The 24,711-nt window shown below is 40.2% G+C and overlaps 1 protein-coding gene across 16 annotated transcripts in view; it reads right to left on the reverse strand.

The window, feature by feature from the left end:
- Positions 1–24,711, reverse strand: part of Rim (Rab3 interacting molecule) — a 64,870-nt gene that overhangs the window by 9,217 nt on the left and 30,942 nt on the right. For 5 of the 16 annotated variants that reach the window (XR_013259779.1, XR_013259778.1, XR_013259770.1 and 2 more), the window contains 14 exons: positions 20,685–20,892; positions 19,199–19,456; positions 18,336–18,359; positions 16,944–17,208; positions 16,389–16,640; positions 15,906–16,079; positions 13,711–13,740; positions 12,194–12,350; positions 11,686–11,855; positions 11,426–11,595; positions 10,911–11,145; positions 6,805–9,353; positions 5,823–5,999; positions 1,664–1,880 (listed from right to left, as the gene is read on the reverse strand). Coding sequence is in view for 2 of the 16 variants with exons in the window: in XM_077423865.1 (XP_077279991.1) it covers positions 1,664–1,880; positions 5,823–5,999; positions 6,805–9,353; positions 10,911–11,145; positions 11,426–11,595; positions 11,686–11,855; positions 12,194–12,350; positions 13,711–13,740; positions 15,906–16,079; positions 16,389–16,640; positions 16,944–17,208; positions 18,336–18,359; positions 19,199–19,456; positions 20,685–20,892 (4,886 nt within the window). In the remaining 14 variants the exon portion in view is untranslated. Of the gene's footprint in view, positions 1–1,663; positions 1,881–4,359; positions 4,520–5,822; positions 6,000–6,804; positions 9,354–10,910; positions 11,146–11,425; positions 11,596–11,685; positions 11,856–12,193; positions 12,351–13,710; positions 13,741–15,905; positions 16,080–16,388; positions 16,641–16,943; positions 17,209–18,335; positions 18,360–19,198; positions 19,457–20,684; positions 20,893–24,711 lie in introns of all 16 variants that reach the window. The other 11 variants (XR_013259774.1, XR_013259771.1, XR_013259776.1 and 8 more) reach the window with 11 other exon arrangements.

Genomic DNA, 24,711 nt, shown 5'->3' on the forward strand with positions numbered 1-24,711 from the left:
GAATGTCGATAGTAAATAAAAGAAGACGGAAAAAGACAGCAGAATATAAATCCCACAGCCAATTCGTCGAAGACTATACCTTATAATACATTTTTTCCTCGCATTATAAAACTGCGAAACATTATACAGTAAATTTTATTGATACAAAAAAATATTACATTTCCTAAAATGCAATCGTGATTATATGAATTATTATCCAATTATTATATGTCAAAAACTCACTAAAATTAAAAAATAAAAAATAAACAGGTGTAAAACCAAGTTATTCGTCTTGCAATAAAACATGATAGTATGATAGTAATGTACAAACATTAATTTTTTTATTTTTATGTGGCTTTCATATATGTATATAACGCTCTAATATATGATAAATAGAAAAAGGAATTATGATTGAGAAAAATCATAGATAATCTGAATTGCAAATTAACAAAAGTTGAAGAGGCATGAGAAAAAGCGTATAGCCGCAATCGCGTAATTACACAGTTCAAATTATGGATATATATTGTTTACATATCTTCAATCACGTTTGAAAATTTAATAATCAATCTGGAAGGTTTACGATTTTCTGTGTAGACAGATCTTGGCGTATAAGGAGTAAGATAAATAAGCCAGCAGGATTATTCTTCGTCTATAACTAAGATAATTCAATGATAACAATAATAACACTTTATGATTCGATAATAATTATTTTGATGATATTTATACAATGCATAAATAAGACTTGAAGCAATTTTTGCGATTAACAATATCCTCTATAAATGACAAAGAATAAGTTCCTATTGGCTAAAGAATGAGGTGGCAATAAACTGGCGTGTATATTGATAAACGATAAGCAATGAGCTGCGAGTTATGAATATCTCACAAGTAATAGACTCTTTAAACTAGTTTAAACAATATTCGAAAGCAAATAGTCATTAGGCATAAATCGATGATAAGCGATCTACAATTATATCAATGCTCAACATTACTGCTCACACAATGTCTAAGAACTTTTTAAGATAAAAATCCAACGCAACACAAGTTTATATTAAATTACATCTGTGTGTATGTGTGTGTTTTATTTCACCCTTCCATTTTTAATTTTTATTTCATTATTTCACTTATTGTTAGACTATTCTTCAATCTCATAGAACCGAAATCTAATAAACATAAGAAACTCAGAGATATATTTTAATGAGTCTAACTTTCTAATATATTTAATATACAGTAGAGATGTGTGTGTGTGTACTCCAAGTACAAAATATGTTACTCTTGCTCTAGAATATCTTCGGAATTCTCTTCCGATAAGAGATTAATTAACGAACTCACCTCTTTCATTTCGTATAGCTCAATTACAACTTACAGCTCATCTCGTTTAGTCAAGGTGCACGCAGCCTACAGAGGGGCAGAATGTAAGTGAAACCGCAGAGAAATAGTCGGCAGGACCAGCATCAAATGACAGAAAAGAAGAGACAAGAAGAGGCGACAGAGAAAAGAAGGAGAGAGAGAGAGAGAGAGAGAGAGAGAGAGAGAGAGAGAGAGAGAGAGAGAGAGAGAGAGAGAGAGAGAGAGAGAGAGAGAGAGAGAGAGAGAGAGAGAGAGAGAGAAAGTGTGAGTGTATGTATCAGGAATCTCGCGCTTCCGCTTGTAGAATTGGTCGCCACAGGTGGAGTCCACTACTTACGAGCTTCCTTCGGAACTAGAGATCGAGTTGAGACTTCCGGCCGTATCGCTGGCTGCGGATCCTGCCAGTTTGCTGTCAAAGCGCTGATAGACCGGCACTATCTCCTCGGATCGTTGTATGCTGCTCGGCGTGCTGTTACGCTTCCGGCTCGCTAAGCCGGCATTGCGTGCCACGGCGCCGGCGCTTCCACTGGTGCCGATGAACATCCCGCCGCATTCTGCGTTGTAAACCAAACAAGAAATACCGCTAAACTATTGCCTTTCACTAATATCTACGTGCGCCAGTAACTGCAGCGGCTCATCGCTCCCTCATCCTCAGGTATCCAAGGGGGCTGCCGAATTGCCGGTCATTAATTTAGCGCGTCTCCGCACGAGCAATGATGGAATCACAGAACAACAAACACAATTTCAGTATGTAAGATATTTGTTGATTATTTCTCCCTCTTTCTCTCTCCCTCTCTCTCTCTCTCTCGCAAATTTTTTCTTCTTTCATGCTCTCTTTCCTTTGCTCTCTCGTTTTTGCTTAAGTCTCCCTGCTCGCTTTCCAGAAATAGTTTAATTGTCAGTGGTAAAAAATGCAGAGCTGGAATGAGATCTTGTAATTCGTGAAACACTTTGAATTGAATTCTACATAGGTAGGAAAAGGGAGTGTGAAAATTTATTGAAGTGTGATATTTGGAGTGAAATGTAACGAGATAACATTGCGAGAACATTTGCATTTGACATCAACACAAAGAGTATAATTAATCTTAGTACCCTACGTAATAAACTTTAAGGTCTGATGTTTGTCGTGTCATAAATAATAACGCGATAGCGTTTGCATGAATCATAACAGAATACTCTCTCTGGGACTACTAAATGCAAATAAAATCGATTTATAGGGACAAGAAATATCACTGACGATCCAATAAGAGTTTGTTTGAATAGCAATAGATAGAGCGCAAAAACACATATAAACGAATCTTTAGCTGTCTATCGCGTGATATGTTTTATTAATCCTTTTTTAATTAATTTATGCAGGCTGTCGAAACAAAAGTTAATCATAATCAGAAATAATTTATATATAATTTTTTATTACGATAATGCTGTATGTAAAATTTAATTAGTCGTAATTTAAAAAAAAGTCACTTGACATGTATATCTACTTCCACTATATGATTATTTGATATATTCTCCAGTAGATAATTATATGTATATACAATTATACATATATATAATTATGTATATATATAACACACATATATTTTGTACATTTATAATTTGTACAGCGGATTTAATGAACAGAATAAAGATTTATAATTATCAAATCGGTACATAAGGATTGTCCGGTAATAATTTATGGCACATTCAACGATGAATTGGTAATCAGTGATATCACAGAAATATATATATATATATATATATATATATATATATATATGTGTATATATCGTAACGTAAATATGCTCCGTAAAAGCATTGCAACGATTCAGGACATCGAAAAGTAAAAAGCCGTGTGAATAGCGCACTCTCACCTTAAGCACGTATCAACAGCGGCTTCTAAGAAATAATAAAAAAATAACGTATCACACAGGTGGCCAACTTACCTCGATACAATCGAGAAATTCAAATTGACCACGCGATGATCTAGATTCAAAAGCTGTATGGAACGGAACGATTATAACGTGACACACGGTGCCGAGACACTATTCTAGAGTCACGAAAAGGCGCCAGCACAACTATACTTGTGCAACTAGGATATGAGTTTCCTGATCTGCGTGGCTCGCGTCATATCGGAATAATAAGAACATAAGTGGAGATCGGATTAACTGGAGACGCGTAGACTCTGCATCTCTAAAGGAATACCGAAAAAAGAGGCGGACAATTTGACACGCATATCGATACGGCTAGATTTACAGCCCAGGAAACTCGTGCGAACGTTCCTCTAGAAATAACGTATCAATGCTACGTAGAAATAGCATCTACGATCTAGAATAACGAGAACGAAAGGAATCACCTCGTGACCATTTGTAGAAACGTGCAGATTCGCAAAATACTTTCTCTCTTCAATTATCTAATCTAAAAAAGAAAAAAAAAGAAAAATAATACTCGACGGCAAAACGTGAATCCTTTGCGGACCCGCCGTACTGAAAACGGTTCAACTTTTAGGCAAGAGAGTATTTTCCGACAACAATCACGAGAGACTCGCACGAATCCGACTAAAGCACGGCCTCTAAAGAGTGATGTGTGGTGTGTTTCATTGTCGCTGTTAACATCGGTAGGGTTGGACGGTAGCTCTTGTTCTTCCTATCGCAAGTCCACCTGCAACGTGTACTCACATTTCGTCGAAGGCTTGATCCAATTTTACGATTAACGGAATTGGAAAATACCTGAGTAAAAACCTCTATCAGTGTCTCGCTTTTCCAGTTGTGCGAACAATATTTATTACGCGCGATATGGACTATGCGTATCGTCGTGTTCGGCGACATAACAGTCTCATCGTTCAAACGCTCAGAATTCATTCTGTTGCGAAAACGTACGGATTTCGAAGGCAATGGTAAACGCGACCCCTCCCCCCTTCCACCCATGTAAGACATAAAGATCTCCTTCGACCGGCCGTTGTCGACCGCTCCCGCGTCGATGCAAAAATAATGAGGAAAATAAAGCGAAAGAGAGATGAAAAAGAGAGTAGGTCTACTAAGAGAGAGCAAGTCGGACCTGTCCCCGTCGCCGCTCCCCTCGCCGTCGCTGCTCGCGGAGCTCGGCTGCCGGCCGCTCCTACCACCGACCGTATCCTCCGGCGGCAGGACCTCCTCGCTCCTGTGAACTGTAAAGGACGACTTCCCCTTCTTCCCGAAACCCAGCCGCCGTTTCCGTCCTTCCTCGCCCACGCATGTACCACCAACAGACGCACGTGGTATGTTATGGATTTTGCGTGATGTGATACAGTTTTGTTGTTCGTTTCGTTTCGTTTCGTTCGTTCGTTCGTTCGTGGTTGCAAGTTGCGGTAGCAAGAGCAACAGTTGTGAAAACGTGATGTCAGTTTATCGAGTCGATTTAACAGGCGTAAACGTAATTTTTTTTTCCATAAGAGAGTACCGGTACAAGTTTTTTTTTTTTTTTTTTATTATTATTATTTTGGCGAGATCGGTCCAGCAAATCGATGATGGTGATCCGTGTGGAGTGTTCCGTGAACACGAGCGCACGAGCACGCGGAGCGACGATCGGCCGCCGCGATGAGAAATCGTGCAGGTGGGTGCAGATCGATGACGTGAATGGTCCCCCAGCGTCGAGAGGTGGTTGGTTGGTAGAAGTAAAGTGTGAGTGTGTTCATGTCGAAGAAGAGGCAGATAGAGATGAGGAGGGATGGCGGAGAAAACAAGAATACAATTAGAATGTACATACTGCCCCGCTTATTGGGTTTTTTTGCTTTCTCTACGATATGCTCTTGTTATCGTTCAATTTGTTACCCGTCGAATCGAATTGTAATGCAATCCACGTGGCCGTAATGACCGAGATTCGTGAAATATGAAGAATAAGATATAAGGAATAATTAGAAGAATTGTTCAGTCAGAGTACTCGTTGTATCACTTTCAATTTGATAGTTACTTCGTTTTATGTCTTATATGTATAAAATACTTAGTATCTAAGTATTTCATATATCATATAGGATGTTGCTTTTTATCCGTTTTATTCCTCAGTCTCTCCTTATTCTCATTCTTCGCATTTTGACCATAAGATGTAATCGAAAATTTCTATCGCACGCGTGTTCAAGGCTATCGAACTCATCTTACTCATTAATGTTTAAAAAAGTGCGTCCGTACATCGACGACATATTTCCATCATCCTCGTTTGCATGTACGTAGCGAGAGCACACCGTTATAATCTACACACTAACGATGACTAGACTACTCTATCCTAAGTTACGAAATATCGATGTTCTGAAGAAAACGATATCCTTTTCACTAAAGAGAGAAGATATAAACGTCAGGAAAATAGAAAAACTGTCTAATGTCGCGCAAGATGGTGTCATACATCGATCAAACGTTCTAATACCGCGCACCGGGAAGACGTTACTTTCGCGCGAACGATCCGTCTTTTACGAAAAATCACGACTACGTATAACACGTAGAGACTAAACGCAAACTTAACTAGAAATGGCCAGTGTGACAATGTGTTACCTGTCGCGGATAATTGGCTGGTGCTATTGCTCTTCTTGCCCAGACCCGCCTGATACTGCACCGCGCTTCCACTACTGCTGCCGCTTCCGCTTTTACTTCCCGGCGAACTCTTACGGCCTCTCCTCGCTGCGTCTTCAACGTTCAACGCAATCGCGGTATCGCTGAAACTACCCGTGTCTGCGAAACAAGAACATGCACTTGTACACTTATAGAATAAAATTAGCCTGGTCCGAGGATAAAGTATTATAAAAAAAACTGTAGGCCACATTTTTGTCTGCTCTCGTACTGTCTTTTGCGACGTCAGTTTGGAAAATAAAATATGTGCTCTGTAGTAAGCTTACACGAAAGAAGAGAGCTTTACATTAACTTCGGTTAAATTATAAATTATGTAACCCGACATTAAAATATAATCGTTACGTAAAATATAAAAAAGCAATAATGCGTGTCCGATCTTTACTCGTTGAACAACAGACAAAGAAAGATTTCGTGACTCTGCGAACTCAAAGAGAACTTTCAGAACGTTCGCATGAATGTATATCCGCAGTTTATTAATTACCGATAAATTCGAGTGCAACGAGTTTGTGACTATAAATCTCGACAAAAATTTATGTTACACTTCTGCAAAGTTTGGTCTTCGTTCTCTCAGCTATACATATCACGTCATCGTGACAGTAAAATCGATACCTTTTTAAAGAGAATTCATACGTATTAGCGAAAAATAGACATCAAACAAAATTTCTGTTAAAAGGCAAAATGTGGAAACATATGGTAGAGAAATTAACTTGGTAACTTAATTTTAATGAGCGCAGCTTTCGCTATTATAGATATGTTAAAAGCGCGATTACGATTCGTGATAGTGGAAATGATTAACGTAAGATATATTTTGTTATTGAGAAAGGGATGGAGAATTTGTCGAAATAACATTCTAATCTTTGTAAAGAATAACGATAATTCTAGTCACAATGTATACTTTCTCTCTCACCTTTCTCGTCCTGCGGCACATCGGCGTTACTGAGACTCCTGGTGAACTGACTTCTCTTGTCACGCTCGTCGTGCCCGTTGTCGGTGACCTGGCGTCTGGACGTCTTCTCGTACGAGCTCGACTGACTGGTGGTGTACTCGCTGCTTTCGGGCATAGATGAGGCACGACGATTCCGAGCGTCGTCATCGTCGCGACAATCGGCGACGGCGTCGACGTCGTAAGCGGATTTTTTTCGGGGTCGTCGTCGGGCGGACGACGAGGACGACGGCGGCAACGGTGGCAGGAACGTCGACGCCACATCGGCGACATTGGCGAGCGGTGACGTTTTCGTGTTTTGTGGGTGTTGGTGGTGATGATCGTCGATCCGTGGGTGGTAGTTTTTAGCAGTGTCGGAGGTAGCGGTTTGGGAATCAAAGAGACTCGAATTAGCGTTACCAGGGCGGGGTGCTCGGTTACGGGGCCTACGCGGATCGCACGGGCCAAATCCGCAGTTCTCGCTGCACTGGCTCTCGCTCTCCATCGAGTACTCGTAGTACTCGAGAGTGTCGCTGATCGCTACGTTCCTTTTACTACTTCCCTGTGGTTGCTGATGCTGCGATTGATGGTGCTGCTGCTGCGGTTGCCGTTGCTGCTGCTGTTGCTGATACTGCTGACTCGAGTGCCGCTGTTGCTGCTGATGGAGCTGCACAAGTTGCTGCTGACGCTGCCTCTTCTCGAGCATTTCGAGATCCCTAGCCTCTGGACAGCTGCTGTTCCGCCTACGATATCTATGCTTCGTCTCTAACGATGAACGCCGAGAATCGTCACCCTTCCGCGATAACGATCCCGACCTACCTAACTCCGAGGAGGACAGTGCTAGCTCACGACACTCCGGGCAACTACTCTTACGCCTAGCGCGCGACCCGTGTCGCGCCTCACGACTCGAAGAACGCTGCGACCCTGACCTAACTAGCCCGCGTGCCGCCGGATAACTGCGATCCTGATATCGGTCCTCGTGATCGTATCTTGCGTCTAAGTAGCTACCACGATCTTGTTCCGCGTCAAAGAAACTCGATCTAACGCCGTCGCCCGGTCTAGCGTCCGCCACGTAGCCCGACGTACGACGAAAATAATCGGCGCCGACTACTGTCTCCATCGAGCCGAACTCCTCGTCAGAGTCCAGCAAAATACTCGACGTTCTCTCGTCGTTTCCTCGCAGGCGGTACATTCGTAAATCTCTGCTCTCTGGACAACTGCTGTTTCGCCTGCGGCGGTAAATGCGTCTGGCGCGATCCGCAGTCGAACTTAGGTCCTCGTCTGAGTGTACGGTCGGCGTGGACTCCGTTCGTTGGATCAGTCTCCTGCTCTCCGTTAATCTCGACTGAGCGCCTGACATGTCTCTGGCTCGCAGATTCTCGTAGTCACCTGCGCCTCCCTCTTTACTGCCTCTCCTGCTTCTTCGTCTTCGTCTTCGCGGTATAGATCCGTCCTCGTATGTTTCCTTACCGATACCTGCGGTGTGCGTAGTCCGATACTCGTAGTCGTCGGACGAACGATAACTTATGTAATCGCCCGTCGTGAACTTCCTGTCGTCATCGTCGGACTGTGCGTAACATTTTCCCTTAACGGCACACGAACGTTTTGACACATCGTGAAAGTACTCGCCTTCGTGCGATCTGCCAATTCTTAAGGCACCAATGCCTTCGTCTAGATAACTGCTAGTAAACTGCTTCTGCTCGTAGTCTTCGGTTTTCTCCCGGTCTATAAATCCTTCGTCGTAATCGACGTCCCAATTCTCACGATCCTTGTATTCATTCTCTTGATAGAAACGACTAATTGCTCCACGAGACCGCAAAACACCTTTTATGTCCTTCGACGTCCACTCATCCACGTTAGTGGCGTCATGAATCTTCGTGGCGGATCTCGCGAGAACATCGCGATCGTAACTTTTACTGGACGAAAGAGCCCCCTCGATACTGCTGTAGATATTATCGCTGATCGAATTACTAAGATCGCTATCTACATTCATGGTTCTTGTCTCCGAAGATATGTCTCTGATATACGAGGAGTCGTGATTCAAGTAACTTCCATTCATATATTTTCTCTTACTAGTATCATCCTTGTCCAGAACATTCCTGAGATTAGCACGGTCGTTAGTGCTGAAGAGATGATTGTCGTCCGTTAAACGGGAACTGTATGAGGCTTGATAATCGTCGGTTTCGGTGTTCTGCTTGTCGAAACTCGGAACGTAAATCTCCATCTCGCCGCAGCTGAGCTCCGAATCGTATCCGTAAAATGGTTTGTGGTCCTGATCGAGCAGAAATTCGTAATTCGTCTCTTTGCTCGTCAGACCCGTAGGCACTTTATCGTCACCGTTAGAATCGTAGTAGGACTTGCTCTGATCGTCCAACGCCGGTATCTTGTCACCGTACCCGGCGTCGCTGAGAGAGAGATTCCGCTTGAGCTTTCTTCTGGCCGTCCTGAGACTGTCGTCGCTGAATATGTTGCTCGAAATGCTCTCGTACTCGAAACTCTTGGCCCGGCGCGATAGCAGACCGACGGCCCCTGGCCTAGTACCGAAACGATCACCGTATGTATCGTGTATCACGTCGTAATCGAAGCTCCTAGTCTTAGCGGACAAAAAAGACCTACGCGGATGCAATCTAGCGTCTATGCTCCTAATATCGAGATGGTCAGGGAGATCGATCGGATCTCTCGAGACAATCGGTCGCTTTGTCTTCGTCGTCATAGGCGTAGTCGTCGTCGTCGTCGTCGTCGTCGTCGTCGTCGTCGTCGTCTTCGTCGTCATAGGCGTAGTCGTCGTCGTCGTCGTCGTCGTCGTCGTCGTCGTCCTCATTGCCGCGGAATCATCGCGTTCACGCGACATATCGAATCCTCCCGCGAAATACGGCGCCAAATATTTAAAACGAAACTTCTCCACAAAACGATTGTTAAAGTCGACCCGGAGGCAATCCTCGACATATAACGGTATACGATTCTTAGCGCTACTAGCTACGAGTCTCTCTGGCTTGAGTATGTACCCCTCGGAAACGCTGTACTCGCTGGTCTCGGAGTTGTAATATCTCAGCATGTTCTCATCGACGGTCTGCGATCTCGTGAATGGTGTATACATCTTTTTGTACAACGAGCGTACCACTGCGGACTTGCTCCGTACGAGAGGATATAAGGTGGGACACTTGCTAGGGTTGTTGCTTCTGGGCTTGGTGGGACAATGACATTCGCTGCAAGGTACCCTAAGATTGTGCCTGCGCCTATTGCGCCTAGGGGGTGGGGGTATGGGGGATATGGCACCGGGTATTAAAACGTTTTTAACTGTCGGTCTGCAAACAATGTTTTTCATATAGAGAGTTTAGCGCTCTTGCGGGAACACAACCAAAGGGTGAGCCCATTCCGCTTTTTATCTTTCTTTTGTTCCTTTTTTACTTTTTTTTTCTTCTATTTAACCGCGCGTTCGCGATCGATCGAACGCATATCGGTCATTAACATCTCAAAACTCGACTCTGTCGATTCGCCGAGAACAACGGGTCGGCATTTCAGAAGAGACACGCGGCGATCGATGTACTTCGCAATGCTTCTTCTTCTTTTCTGACGCGACGAGACACAACTACCTAACCGTTCGACCAACGCCACGCACTGATCCCTGCTTCCTTAGAATGGGGCACTAATTAAATGGACATTGACACGGTGCATAGGAAGTGCAATCTAATCGCTCCGTAAAGAAAGCGGAAGGGGTATCGGGAGACTTGACACGTACACAAGCAGGATGTGAAAATGTGCAACTACGGGATATTTTTAGTTGACAATGTCCATTTAATCCAGGGATTTTACTTGACTCAAGAAATTGAACCGATGAGTGTGCTATTCATCAGAAGATTGATTTTAATGTATCGTGACATAAAAGACATATAATGATGCATTCAAATAATGCAGCGATAAATGTTTGAAATATACGATAAGAAATATATTTAAGATAAACACACTCGATGCTCAAATCCTCCTTCCTAACGGGATATTCTCTTGAATCTGCGTTGCGTTGCACATTGACTGCCGCAACGCGAGGTGGTTCGTATGGTAAAACGGAAATTTAATTATAAAACTATACTCACATTAATCTCGATCCACGTGGTCGTTCCGATTGCGTACTAAAGGCACTGCTCGTTACCGAAGCTATGCTCTCCATGTCAGAATCTCCAAGATCGAGTATATCTTTGTCAGGACTTAAGTGCCCCGTCCTCGGCCTGTGCAATCTGTGAGAGTGATGACTGTGTGACAATGTTAGTGGATCGTGTCCCATTGAAGGAAGATCCGAGTCCGAAAGACCGCTGATGTGCCTTTCCCAGCCTGGAAATAAATTAATCAATTATTTAAGATATAATAATAAAAATAAAAAAAATAAAAATAAAAAATATTTTATATTTATTAAAAATAAAAAATAATAAATTAATATATATCTATAGTACATAGTATTTATAATATATTTATATTTATTAAAAGAATGAGTTATATATTGGCCATTGTATTAAAATATGTTTGTATTCATTCATTCTTAGTCCAGTAGTGGCCAATAAAAAGATATCAGACAGATACATTAATTTTTCCAATAGAAAATGTTGAAACTCACCTCCCATACCCATGCTCCTGTATATCAACTGTCTGTTGCGATGTCTTGCGAATCTTGCTCGTTCGTCAAAATCTTGCGCGGCTCTTTCTTTCAAAGCTGCTGGGATTTGAGGTAACTGACGTTTCTTCGGCGATCCAGTAGGTGTGGCGGTCGCCGATCTCGAGCCAAATCTAAATAAAAGCAACGATAAGTCCACTGTTCCAGTTCCCACAAGCTTGTAATCTAGAAAATGTCAAAGAGTTTTCCCTGTGATATTTTACCTTGTCGTATGAACATATCCATGCGAGTAGGGAATGGATCTATGCTCGGGTGGAGACAAGGAACGATGACCGGTGGGACTCTGAGATCTTCCTCGGTATCTGACACTCGAAGAGTCCATAGGTGCCGCGCTGTGCGACCTGTGACCCATCATTCCCCGATGGATCTCGTCCTGCGATACGTATTTAATAATGTACAAGGATACACTTCGATAAATGTTGTATATTTAATAACATGTGCTTCGATGTCTCATGCAGCAATAGAGTATCAATAATTTTTCTTTTTTTTTTTATTCGCGCAAAAAAATGGCTCGCAGAAATTAATTAATCATTAATTAATTTCTGCAATCCATTTTTTCTTAGTTAAAAAATTTGATCAAAACTCGAACACACACGAGCGCGCACATGCACACTTTTTCTTTCTCGTACCTCTTAAATCTCTCGATTTTAAGCACATCTTTGCAATCGATACTCAAATAAAAATTAAAACCAAACGTTCTCGAACATTTACCTTACGATATGCCTGATAACTCGAGATAGAAGCAGGTTGTTGGTCACGAGAAATCATTAGGGCTGCCCTTTTGCGTCCCTGAGGCGACATATCTCTTCGACTCCGATGTTCGCCATCGATGCAGAGTTCCCTCTCCGGCGGCGGGCTAGAATAGTGGCTGCTCCAGCATGCGTTCATTTTTTTTTTCATCAATCAATGAATGCTGCGTGCCTTACAAGTTAAATGAGGCGAGTGCTGTAATCTCGCGCTAAAATGTACATGCGGCCAGGATGGTGGGGAAGCAAAAAAGAAGATGTTCAAATGCTAGGAGTGAGAATGAGCTACGCAGCACCGAGGACGAAGTCGAAAACGTTGAGATAAGAATAAAATCCTCTCACTCGTTAATGCTATCTTTCAAATTGTCTTCGTACATATTTTGGCGCATAAGCGCGAGCTCGATTTGACTCCTCAGATCCGCAAACTGCGAATGCATATCTCCTAATTTGGCGCACAGCAGCTCCAAGTTACTCGGCAATGCAGTCGAGCGTTCTCTTTGGTGTTCTCGATCTCGCGGGGCTCCTTTCGTTGCCAAAAATGAGAGTATGCGCGACAAAAAAGAGAATGACTCGTCATAAATTAAGAATATGCCGTGTAAGTGCGTTCGATGAGTGCCAAGTACTGTGTAAGTATTACACATCAAAAGGAACGACCGTGCGAGATGTGTAAGATACAAAATCCAGAATAATTTTCACCATTTTTGGCAACGAAAAACAATATGTCGATGGGCAAGATAGTCACGAAAATCAGGCGAACTGCAGTCAAAGCTTCGACAAAACTCAATCCACCCCGGCCGATGCACTGCAATGCACTAAGCATTCTAGAAGCCATGTCTTGTCGCATCTAATATAAGTAATATGCGTATATGCGAGAAGCAATGACAGCATGACGTCTAAAGTGCCTACATGGATGGCGATTCGCTAAATATTCGCACTTAACATCTCGTTGTTCATTTCACTAGGTTTTCGCGTCTTGACGAAAAACGAAGACAGAGGATAGAAATTGTCCCAGCAATTTTGTAACACCGAAACGTCGTGCATTGCAATATTCACCAACTTACATGTACAATATCGCGCGTGGAAAAGAAATTAGAGATTTTATTGCCGATGTTTTCCGTCACCGATGACGTCTGTATCACGATCGTTGTTTCTTTCTTTTACCGAAAAAAAAAGAAAGGATACTTTCTCTCTTCCTTCCCTCCCGTTCACGCTTGGAAGTAATATCCTTGATCAAATGAAGGTTTCTCGTGCCTTTGTTGTACGTTCTTAAATCAAATTAGCTACGTGACACAGAACCTACGTGACCACGTCAATACACGTCTCGTTGTCTCGTCCCTACTACATCTCCGGCTTGAGATGATCCGTCGGCATGACTAACTGACTGATCTACGCGCAATACATTAGAACCTAGCGGTGAGGATGCAAGACGTGTGACTGCGTGATTCGTGAAAGAGGAGAAGATATAAATTGTAATGGCCGTACCGCTTATAATTTGACGGCATATTATGAAACCTAAAAAATAAATCACAAAGCATACGATTAAAATCAAAATCAATGGGCGGTGGCGCGGCCGCGGCCGACGCGTCATTGTCTAATGTTTCTTATCTCTCCACAGATTATTTTACACATTTTAACATAAAACATTTTATCCGTATTTATGTGAATTAATTTAATCTGCAAAGAATGTGTTCAACCCTAAACCTTTGTGTATAAACGCGTAATTTTTTTTTTATTCTAGCAATGTTTAAATATGGAATCGCGAAGGCGCGAAGAGAAATAGTATAAAACTTATGCATTTATTTCTTGTAATTCTCATACGTGTATCCGCGATTGACCAGAAAAGCTATGCGTACTTCGTCATAAATATAATAACGTGTATATACTCGCGTAGAATTATAATAAAAATATTTTATCAAAACGCACACATTGTCCATTATGTTAGTACCGCCGGCTTAGTTTGACGATGGATATGTTAATGTAACTGGCGAAACCCTTTCGAATAATCTCATTAAACGATATTGAAGGTTGTTTAAATATGTACAGGACGTCCGCCGCTCTCAGAGCAGGCTGGAATGTTTCAATTATTCGGAGAAAGCTTTTCCAGGCTAATGCGCGCTTAGGGATAGAAGCGTCGCTTTGCAGATCGAAGCGATATAAAAGAAGCGCAGAGCGATGCCGGATAATATCTCGGCTTATCCCCATCTCTGTCACTCTACCTGCCAAGTCTATCGAAGATAGCCTACGTGTTCATTAAATCCACTACATTGATTCAATTTGCCGCGTGTATCGTCGATGAAAAAATTTATGGACAAGCTTTCTTTAAAGCGAGAGCAAGACGCGTCATTGGAACAATTTCGTGAAATTTACTTGCTAAATATATGAGAATATAATTGTTGTGAATACAGATATCACGAATTTTATTATTTAAATTTCGTTGTTGTTTAATTATAATTAGTAATGATTAAATGTTCACATTAGGAAAGTTTCACAGGTTTCACATTTTCGTAACTGTATATAATTTATTGCAGTTGCAAATATATATAACTTTCTTCTCTAATATCAATTAACTTAGCAGCGATTTTGCGCGATTCTAAATAGGTTCATTATCACGAATAATTAACACTTTGGACAGTTATCTTCTTTTTTAACGTACACTATCGTTTCTTTCGTTCAAATATAAGTAGAAACTCGAAAACTTCAACACAAAAATCACTTTATACTGAAAAATAACGACCGGACATCATCATTAGAATATTAATATGGATACGAGTTTTAAGGCTGACTTCCGGAGCCAGCAACGGTCGTGAGCCAACTGCTATGTCAATTGGCTTGTTGCCCAGTTTTATAACTTGGCTTTTACCCCCTCTCGAGATTGACCCCTTCCCATTCGAGTCTTATCTTTTATTTTTTTAAACTTCCGTTCGCAATCATTTATTTTATATACTTGTCTCTATTTCTCCACTGCGCTTGGCTTACATTTTAGTCGGATAAGAAAGAAAGAAAATCAGATCTCTCTTATCGGAGCCGCTTTCAAAACTTTTTACAAAATGTTTTTAAATTATAAGAAAAAACAATTTTACAATAATTTTACGGCAAATAATCGATAAAGAGAGAACAGTTCAATAAAAAAAAAAACAACAAAAACTCCTTTATTGTACATTCATTTCAAGTCATGTAAAGTTTTCTTTAATCGCATAGATTGAATCGTCTGATTCTAATGGAAGCATTCTGACGGAAAAAATTCTTGTGGGAAAATACCCTGTATCGTACGCCGAAATAACGTCTCCTTGTGCAATAAAGACCGCAATACAGGGAACAAAAATAACTATTATGCAACAATAACGATGGTAGTTACGAGATCTGTAAACTAGATCCTAAGTCGGGGGCAGTAACTCTGCCAGATTAGTAATGCAGTTCCTACCGATCAAATATGCTGATTGTAACGTATTTGAGTAACTGCTGCATTTAGTTCTCAATAATGTGTAAAGTATCAATTCGATACCTCGTGATTCTCGCATAAACGTTTCGTTGCGTATGACGGATTTATGCGGTATTCGACGCAGATATCCTAAGCTATAGTGTTGAGTTGGCTAATTTTTCCAGCGGTTTCAATATACTCTCTTTCGTTAAACCGGGAGATTTATATATACTACGGAGATTTTAAGAGATGGCCTTACCTAGAGGAACTGCCGATACTGCTTATGCTGGCACCGTCAGCCGTTCTTCTTTGTTCTCTCGACACGTCGCAATCCGTAATGTCGCACTCCGAAGTGTCGGAGTCACTTAATCTCGACGTGGTCGACGGTGGACTAAGATGACAATCTAGCATGTCATCAGAATCTTGGTAGTGCCTGAAGAGTAAAAAATAGTTAATTATTCCAGCGTTAGACCCTGTTATTTTATCGCGACATTGAATTTTTTTTCTATTTGTTTAAAAACATAAAATACCAAGGAATATAGACCCCTCTTTGTCTTGAAATGCAGATTTCTAAGACCCACGAGATAAGTCACCGTATTATAATGTTACGTCATTTTACGTAGAGCGAGATATAACGTGGGAACATTGTCAAACATTCCGCAAGGGATTCGTATCGATGCAAGGTATTTATTTGATCGCTTTTAGCATTGGAACTACTAGCATCCGCGAGTGCGATTCATACCTGACGTGCCGGTGTTCTCCGTGAGCGGTCAGAGAATGCCATTCTGGTTCCTCGTCCAGGAGACATACTGCCAATTCCAGGACAGCCTCGCCGAGGAAATCGTTCGCCTCGTACCTAGCGTAGTCCCAGACCGTAATCTCCAGTGCCCTCTTCCTCAGCTCCGAACGTCTGACTCCATTATAAACGAAAGTCTGATTCCATCTAGGGTCGTTCGTGTTCGCCACAGTCTTCGTACGTCGTTTCGATTTTTCGCTATAAATGACGTTTAAAAAGATATATAAATTTTCAAAGCACTCAAAAGATTAGCCGATAATTAAGAACAAAATGAGTCGCAGACCGAATAGTCACCGTTAAAGGATTACTAAACAAAACTGTAATATTAACGTACGTCAAAGAATATATTTCAAACGTATTTAGTTGCATTTTTATGATTATCGAGTTACATTAAAATAAATATTGAGGCATTTTTACAGGTTCGCGCATATTTCTCCGAAATTTTCAATTGATCAAAAGTATTATCATTAAAAATACTGTCAAATATGGTAATTCACTCACCTTTTGTCAGGAAGCAGAAAAACTTTGGCGTAAGGATTTCTAGGTTGGCCGTTGCTCTTTGGCGTGAGCCCCGCGGCGCAAATTATCGTGACGATCAGCTGAAGTCCCACGGGATCGAAGCCCAGCTTCACCTGGATACTACCGCCCACGTTCACATTTCCGGTCGGATGTCGGGAGTGTCGACCGCGTCCTTGGGCGTGCAGGTCCGGCGAGCCCGGCGACGTCACTAAAACCGAGGGTTTCTCACGCCTCGCGTCGTACAATTCTGCAAGTGATCGTGCAGCTTCGACTAGGATACAACTTGTTTTCGTATCTGCGATCTTGCAGCGATTCACGAGAGGTGTAGATACGCGAGTTTCGTCACGAAGAAAATAACGAATAAAAGTAAAAGACGACAGTAAGTAAATGAAGAAGAAAAAAAAATTCGGGTGATCCAATGAATGGACAATCTTTCATGCTTTCATTACCGTTAACACATTCATTGTTGGCATTGTTGGCAGTGAATATGTTAACATTCGTGTTTGTATATACGATATACATATATTAAATAAATACTCAAACGACAGGAAGATTGAAAATGTATCTTCGAGATGTTCAAAGTAGCGTTTGAAAGATCGGGATGTCTGTTAGACGTCTATTCGAGAGATCTCTGCGTCGATCGGATACTTGAGTGTGCGAAATTATAGATGCGAAAACCAAGTTCTATCTCAGAGCGTCATCGAACCCCCGGGAATGTTGCAAAATCGAACTATTTCTGAACAGTTCTGGAAACACCCACGTCTTTCGAAGAAGTGAAGTCCGCATGCACGGGTTCTCACAATCACGGATATCCGTGACAACGAGCCACGAAAGGAATGAGGGGAGTTATTATGATAATAATGTTAGATCGATATATAGTAGAGATAATAGACAGTAGCGAATACAGTAAATTACACTTATCCATAAGGATTACACGAGGATACTCGTGATTTGTATTAAGTAGAGAGAAAGCACAATATATGCGGGATTTATATATATGTATATATATCGGCATCTTTGTATCTTGTGTATATACATATAATATAGTTGTTGCTCCCATAAGACTATATACCTATGTGCTCTTTTAGCAGTGGGAGGAGGAGGGGTGCATTAGCACTACGATCTACAACTACGTTAAACATCGACGGTAATACTCAAAACAGAATAAATAGTAAATCAATTTTCGTTGTTTCGCCATACGTCTTGTCGTAGCATCGAAATCACGACTCTGGGGTCCCGTTTGTTGAGATTTGAGATTAAAGAGAAATCTCACGAAACGGTCGTCGATAACGGAGATTAAAGGGCTAATGATATACAGGCAAGAAACACTGATCAATCGAAAATGATTTAAAGAAAATTGTCTGAGAGGCCTACCCCATAGTAAACATTTCTTAAGACCTGAAATGCGAAAAAACCATGTAATCAATGGCAATAACGTTGCTTCTGATGTGTTTAATACGTATATTTATGCGGGTGTTAGTAGAATAGTAGAATAGTGTTAGAGAAGCGCAATACGTCGTTTCACGTTTAATGGGATTTAATATTTCATCAGTCGGAATAATAAATTTCAACTCTTCCCCGTCTTTCAAAATTATTGAAATATATCATAAATATTACTATGCGTGCTAGTTTTTTTCGGTATCGTATTTTACTTGAAACTTGTTCTTTTCTTATCCATTATCTTCCCTATAAATTTCACTTGAAACGGTGTCACAAAAGATTTACGGATTAAATAAAATAAACTATGTTAACTTGTTCTTCACCCAAATAAAAGAATGTAAATGCGTTTCAGATGAAATACTTCTGATTCTCTAATAATCGCATTCAGCTTAAAAAAACGCATCTTTCTAACACACTCTTTTCTAACTCTTTGGTACAACATCCAAACTGACATCCTGAGAAGAATAAAAGCCGATCTACCTATAATGATCTATCTCATCCCTTTTAATTGTATAATCACCATTCATATATATATACATAAGATTTATTTCTTGTAGCGTCCATGATATTGATTAATTGTAAGATAACGGCACTATAAGCCCATGCACGACTACCATATTGTATATCAAATTGATGGTAAGTATATTCAGAGTTGTAAAAAAAAAAGATATGTATATTGCGAGTTCGAACGAAACGAGTCGGTGATAAAATAATCTAGATCACGATATTTGTGATACACAGAAGCGAAATCAAGTCGGAAGACGGCTGGAAACGGAACGTGCTGTGTGCATAGTCACCTTTGTGGTGAGGCGTCCGAGGCCCAGAGATGGTCTCGTGTTTCTGTCTCCATTGGCTCTGAGCAGCGATTTTTCTAGATGCCATGGGTGTCGATGGGCCCGGTCCTGCAGGCGCCATCCCCGTTGTTATCGACGACATCTTTCTTTCAACTACGAGCTCAATCTGCGGCTCCAGCCTCGACTCGGCGATGATGTCGTAAACCTCCCGGAAGCTCTTGCCTTGAAGAGACCTCCCATTCCACGCGATTACCTCGTCACCTGAAACAGCCGCAGGAGATCGTCGAGCGTCGTCCGATTCGGTTCTTATGCACGGTCGTGGGAGCGGGAACGGCTTGCTCGCGATTGTTGCGAGCATTGTCGACAAGCCGTGCGCTTTCAAGGCGTCAAAGCTGAAAGCACGGATTACTACGACGAAATGTTCGTGAAACGATCGAGGCACAGATCTTTCATTAATATACACGATTAAGAATGCTGACCGCCACATATATATGTCGCGGTCAAATATACAATTGACGGCATATAATTTACCTTTCCCAATTCTCAATAAATAAATAATAAACCTTTAAGTTTTCTTGTAATTTTATTAATTAAGTCAATGTGATAACGATCGGTATTAGATTGTTGCAAATAAAATGACAATTTTTTATTTGAAACGTTTATATTACAAATTTAATACATACTTTCTTAATCAAAATAATCTCCATCTACGATACAAGTCCTTCAATGTCTTTCTGATAGAAATCTAGAGAACGAGAGCCAATGAATTCTCCCCGAAAGCAGTTTTTACATCGCCGTTTCTTTCAAACAATTTTTTCTTGAAAAATAATAATCTATGAGTAACAGATCAGGAGACTAAAGAGAATGCTTAATAGAAGCGATGTGTTATTGCTTCACGACAATGCTCGGCCACATAATGCAAAACAGACCGTAAAAAAATTAACAAATTTGAAGTATAAAGTTCTCCCGCATCCTCCTTATTTTCCTGACCTGTTACTCACAGATTATCATTTTTTCCAGCATCTAGACGGCTTCTTTAAAAGAAAATTATTTGAAAAAGATGATGTAAAAACTGTTTTCAGAGAATTCATTACCTCTCGTTCTCCAGATTTCTATCAAAAAGGCATGAAGGACTTGTATCGCGTTGAAAAAAGTGCATTGGAGTAGATAAAGACTATTTTGATGAAGAAAATATATATTTTGTGATATAAACGTTTCAAATAAAAAATTAAAAAACCGACATTTTATTTGCAACAACCAAATATATTGATTGATTCAAAATCAATGATTAATTTCCGATTACGATTTCTCTGGAGCATAGCGGCAAGAATGTTTTGTAATGTAAAGTGTATCTCGTAACGTTTATCATGACGTTCATTACGTAAATTTCATATTTTACATTTTGTTTGCAATAAACGCGTCGTAATTAGGTGCTCGCGACTTGGACGATTTTGCGAATTGCTTGATCCAAACTTTGTAATCTCCTTACCAGGTCTAAGTTGACCTTCTATGTCCGCCGTGCTACCCTTTTTCACCTTCTCGATCAAAGCGCCCATGGAACCATCTTCCAATAGTTTGCCACCGACAACTTTTAGTCCGAGTATACTACTACAGCTTCCGGAGCCGGCCGATTTTCGTAAAACCATGTGGCCGATAATCTTCTGACCGTCCTCGCTCACTTGCCAGGATAATGGATGCTACGGAGCGCGGACAGTATTTCTTTTACTGATAATAGGTGTCACATGCCTTTATAAACCATTAACAATACGGAATGTACGTCCGAATTCTGAATCTTTAATCCAAATACGCTTACATAAGAAAAAAAAACTAAGAGACATTTTATGCGATATTAGTTAATATAACCAGTATGACTTAATGTAATTATAAAATATACAGTTTGTCTGTTATGAAAGTAATTAGTCAAAAGTCGTTCTTATAGAAACTCGTTTATATGAAACTCGTTTATATGAAACCAATATAATTTTGTTAATTTCCAGTATTCTGACGTACTTCCATTATTGATTTATAATTATTAATTAAAACAAAACTAATAGAAAACAATTGCAACACACATCAGTTAACAAATGTATCCTACTGAGAAATGCCTTGCATCTTGCAGCAACACATTTCTCTTGCGCGAACTACTTGAGCGTAAAAAATGTTATAAGATACAAACGTATAGTTTTTAAATTAGCATAAGATTTGAAAGGATACGCATAGGCAAGTTGTATCGATATAAAAAGAGCGAAGAGCAATGTATAATTAATTAGAAAATGGAACAACTCTAATTGTTCTGAAATAAGATGTTTCCAACAAATAAAAGACCATGGTTCATCTTTCACAAAGCCTTTCGGTATCCTCCCAACGAAAAAGGCTGTCTTCGTGGTTTTCGGCGATCTAGGCATGTCGGAAAATTTACAGAGCAACAAGCAACGAGCGCGGTTGTAGTACGTATAAAAGCGAATAGTGGTGTTTCATGCGCTACATGCGTGAGACTAGCAAATATTATAATACGTAAGGCATTCTGTACCGCATGCATCTCGCACCTGTCAAATTTTCAATATCTGAAGGCTCTCGGCAATTTCAAATAAAAATAATATATATACAAATATACATGTATTTCAGACACGCAAATAACACTGCGTGGTCGTCAATATGCGTAATATATTGCGTAAAAATCCTGAGCGTGATGTATCTTTATCTTTATCTGAGAACGACACGATTCACTAGATGGATCTACTTTAAGAAGAGGGGTCGCCTGTTTTTTTTTGCTTCAGTCCTATCGAATGTTGAGCTTCTCAATATCTAATGCTCGATTCACAGAAAGCCCGACAGAAAGTCTTGTAAAACAGAATTTTAATTCAAATGTCTATCTGTAAAATTATTAAAGTTCACGTCTTTACACTGTAGAGGATTTAATACCAGCACTAATCCTACTTAAACATTGCTGGAAAATTAGAAAGATCAGTCTACACGATCGATCATATATTCTCAAAAGCCTACAAATGTCTATAAATTCAACTACATGTTTTTATAATTCATTTCTACTTTTACGCCATTGAAATATTTAGAGTAATTTTAGTCGTTTATAATAACGATGCTTTTAATCGTGTTGAAAAAGTCCGAATTTCCTGTCAGATATATATGTATATTCAAATCGCCGAGCTGGCAGGATTGAATGCCAGACGGCAATTATGATATTCCTCACTCGCGATTAAACAATAGTACGAATCTCCTTCATTTGTACAACAGCTAACCGTTCAGAATCGTAATAATTGAAGAGATATTAAAAAATCCTTTGCTCAGAACTGATCGACGACAACTAACGACGGCGTCGTCAAGCCTCGTCAGTTGCGATACCCTTGGGCCGCGATCCAATTTGATTAATTATGAAACAAATACGCTTTTCCTTCCGAGAACTGGCAACTTCGCCAGTCCTTTAATTGAATCGTTTTGGACCAGTGGTTTGCCTCGCGAAAAAAAATCACGTAAAATTTTCTAAAATGACTAAAATACACAGTTGACAAAGGGGCAACATCGCGATGCACTTTTACCGGATAAGAGGTGCGCCTGCCGGGACGCGACACGATTATCGATCGGACGCAATCGTGCGAATCTATTCCCGCATCGCCAAGTCCCGTACCTTCCTCCTTCGATTTGTTCGGCGAAGTCAGTAGAAATCAATCGCGCTCGATGGTACTTATTTAGTTTCCTCGTTTTTGCCTTCATGCATCGCAATCAGTTTCCACTTTTGCCGGTTTGCCCCCGAGAAAATAGAAGCAAGCCTCGAGTTACGTGACTTGTTTGAAAACAGGAGTGAAAAAGATTGATCCCGATCGAGTTGCTTCAAGAGATACGTAAGTCGTTGCCAGATAAATTACCCGATTGCCGACCGTTTACCCGGAGAATTTAATCTTGGTTATTTGCTTCGTATAATTGGACCGCGACCCCCGCAGCCTATCTCCTTCGTATATCGAACGATGAGCCGTGCACGCAATATTTCGCCCATTCGAATATAAACTTTGCGAAAATGCTCAAATCGACATCTGTCGGAATCGCGGTCGTAAAATCTATTTTCCGGATAATGTATTGTATGATTAGTGTAATTTTCTTAACGTTTTCACGAATAATTTACTTTTAAAATGGTATAAATCTTTATTTATTTGTCCATAATTGCGAAGCAATCAAGTTTTATATCGTTATAACGTTTGGAGGGTTTGAAGGTATCGATCAGTGTTATAAATTTTTGCTAATCCCGACTAAAATAGATATCAAATCGAATCATCTTCATTTCCATTGAAGTATTCGTAATCGACTGTATAATTTGACTTCGTTTTAGATATCAATGAAATTATCCTATATTATTTTAACAGAAAGAAGTATGCAATAATCCATAATCAAATCGTGATTACTACTTATTAACCACTTTTGTTATCCGCGGAGTCTATTGATTCGTTTATACAAAAGAATGTCCTATTTCCACAAAATAGCAATCACAAACTCACAAACACACACACACACAGATACATCTTTATATTAAACTGGCGAATGAAAATAGCAAGGAGGATTTTATAAGGTAATACCAAATGCCATTTTCTCTCTCTCTAGATATTTCCAGAAGAGTTTACACGCCGAATACCGAATCAATTACCTGCACCTTCTTGTACGTTTTACGTTATACAATGAAACTTATGAAAACTTAATTGGACGATCGTACTTTAACTTGGAAGTGGCGTAAAAGAGAAATGAAAATGTCAGAAATTATATTCATTATTTAAAACTACATAAATCTTCTTCGTCGCTATTAAATCTGTGTCATTGCGAAACTCGAGGAAAATTACGGTAGATTTTAGGCAAAAGAGGCACGACGGAATGGAATCGAAAGAAGTCTGACGCAAGAGAATTGTACAGAAGACAATTTTCTACTTAAAACTTCTGAATTCGCGGAATATCGTAGACGGCAAAAAATAAAAATTTTTTTATTTACTGATCAATGTTTGCTACAAATGCTCAATGACGTTAATATTATTGATAATCTAAGTCAATTTGAAAGTCGAAAGTGAACGATATTCCGTGATTTCAGCTTCGGAAGCTTGAATTTTGTATCAACGCAGTAAAGTTGTACAAAAGAAAACCGATATAAATCATAAACAAACCTCGATATAAAAACAAACACAAGCACACAAGCCTTTAAGCACGAAGTTTAGGGTTAATCGAGCAAAAGAGGTTCTCTCTCCTGTCAGCATAGAAAGAAAAAAAAATTAAACGTTCAAGCATAATTTCGTAATTACGGCGTGTGTAATATATATATATATATATATATATATATATATATATATATATATATGTCTCTCAATTCGCACATCAATCGGTATCAGTGGTCTCAGCGCGATCAACTGCGTAATTCTCCACTCCCTGAAACTTCGGCTCTCCTGGCACACGGTACACATTGTAATCCGAAAGTAACTAATTACAAGTGCTGCACGCTAATTACATCAATTAGCAAGCCACCTCGT

The sequence above is a fragment of the Temnothorax americanus genome, unplaced genomic scaffold (genome assembly GCF_048541705.1).
Source record: "Temnothorax americanus isolate GAGA-0224 unplaced genomic scaffold, ASM4854170v1 Scaffold8, whole genome shotgun sequence".
NCBI lineage: Eukaryota > Metazoa > Arthropoda > Insecta > Hymenoptera > Formicidae > Temnothorax > Temnothorax americanus.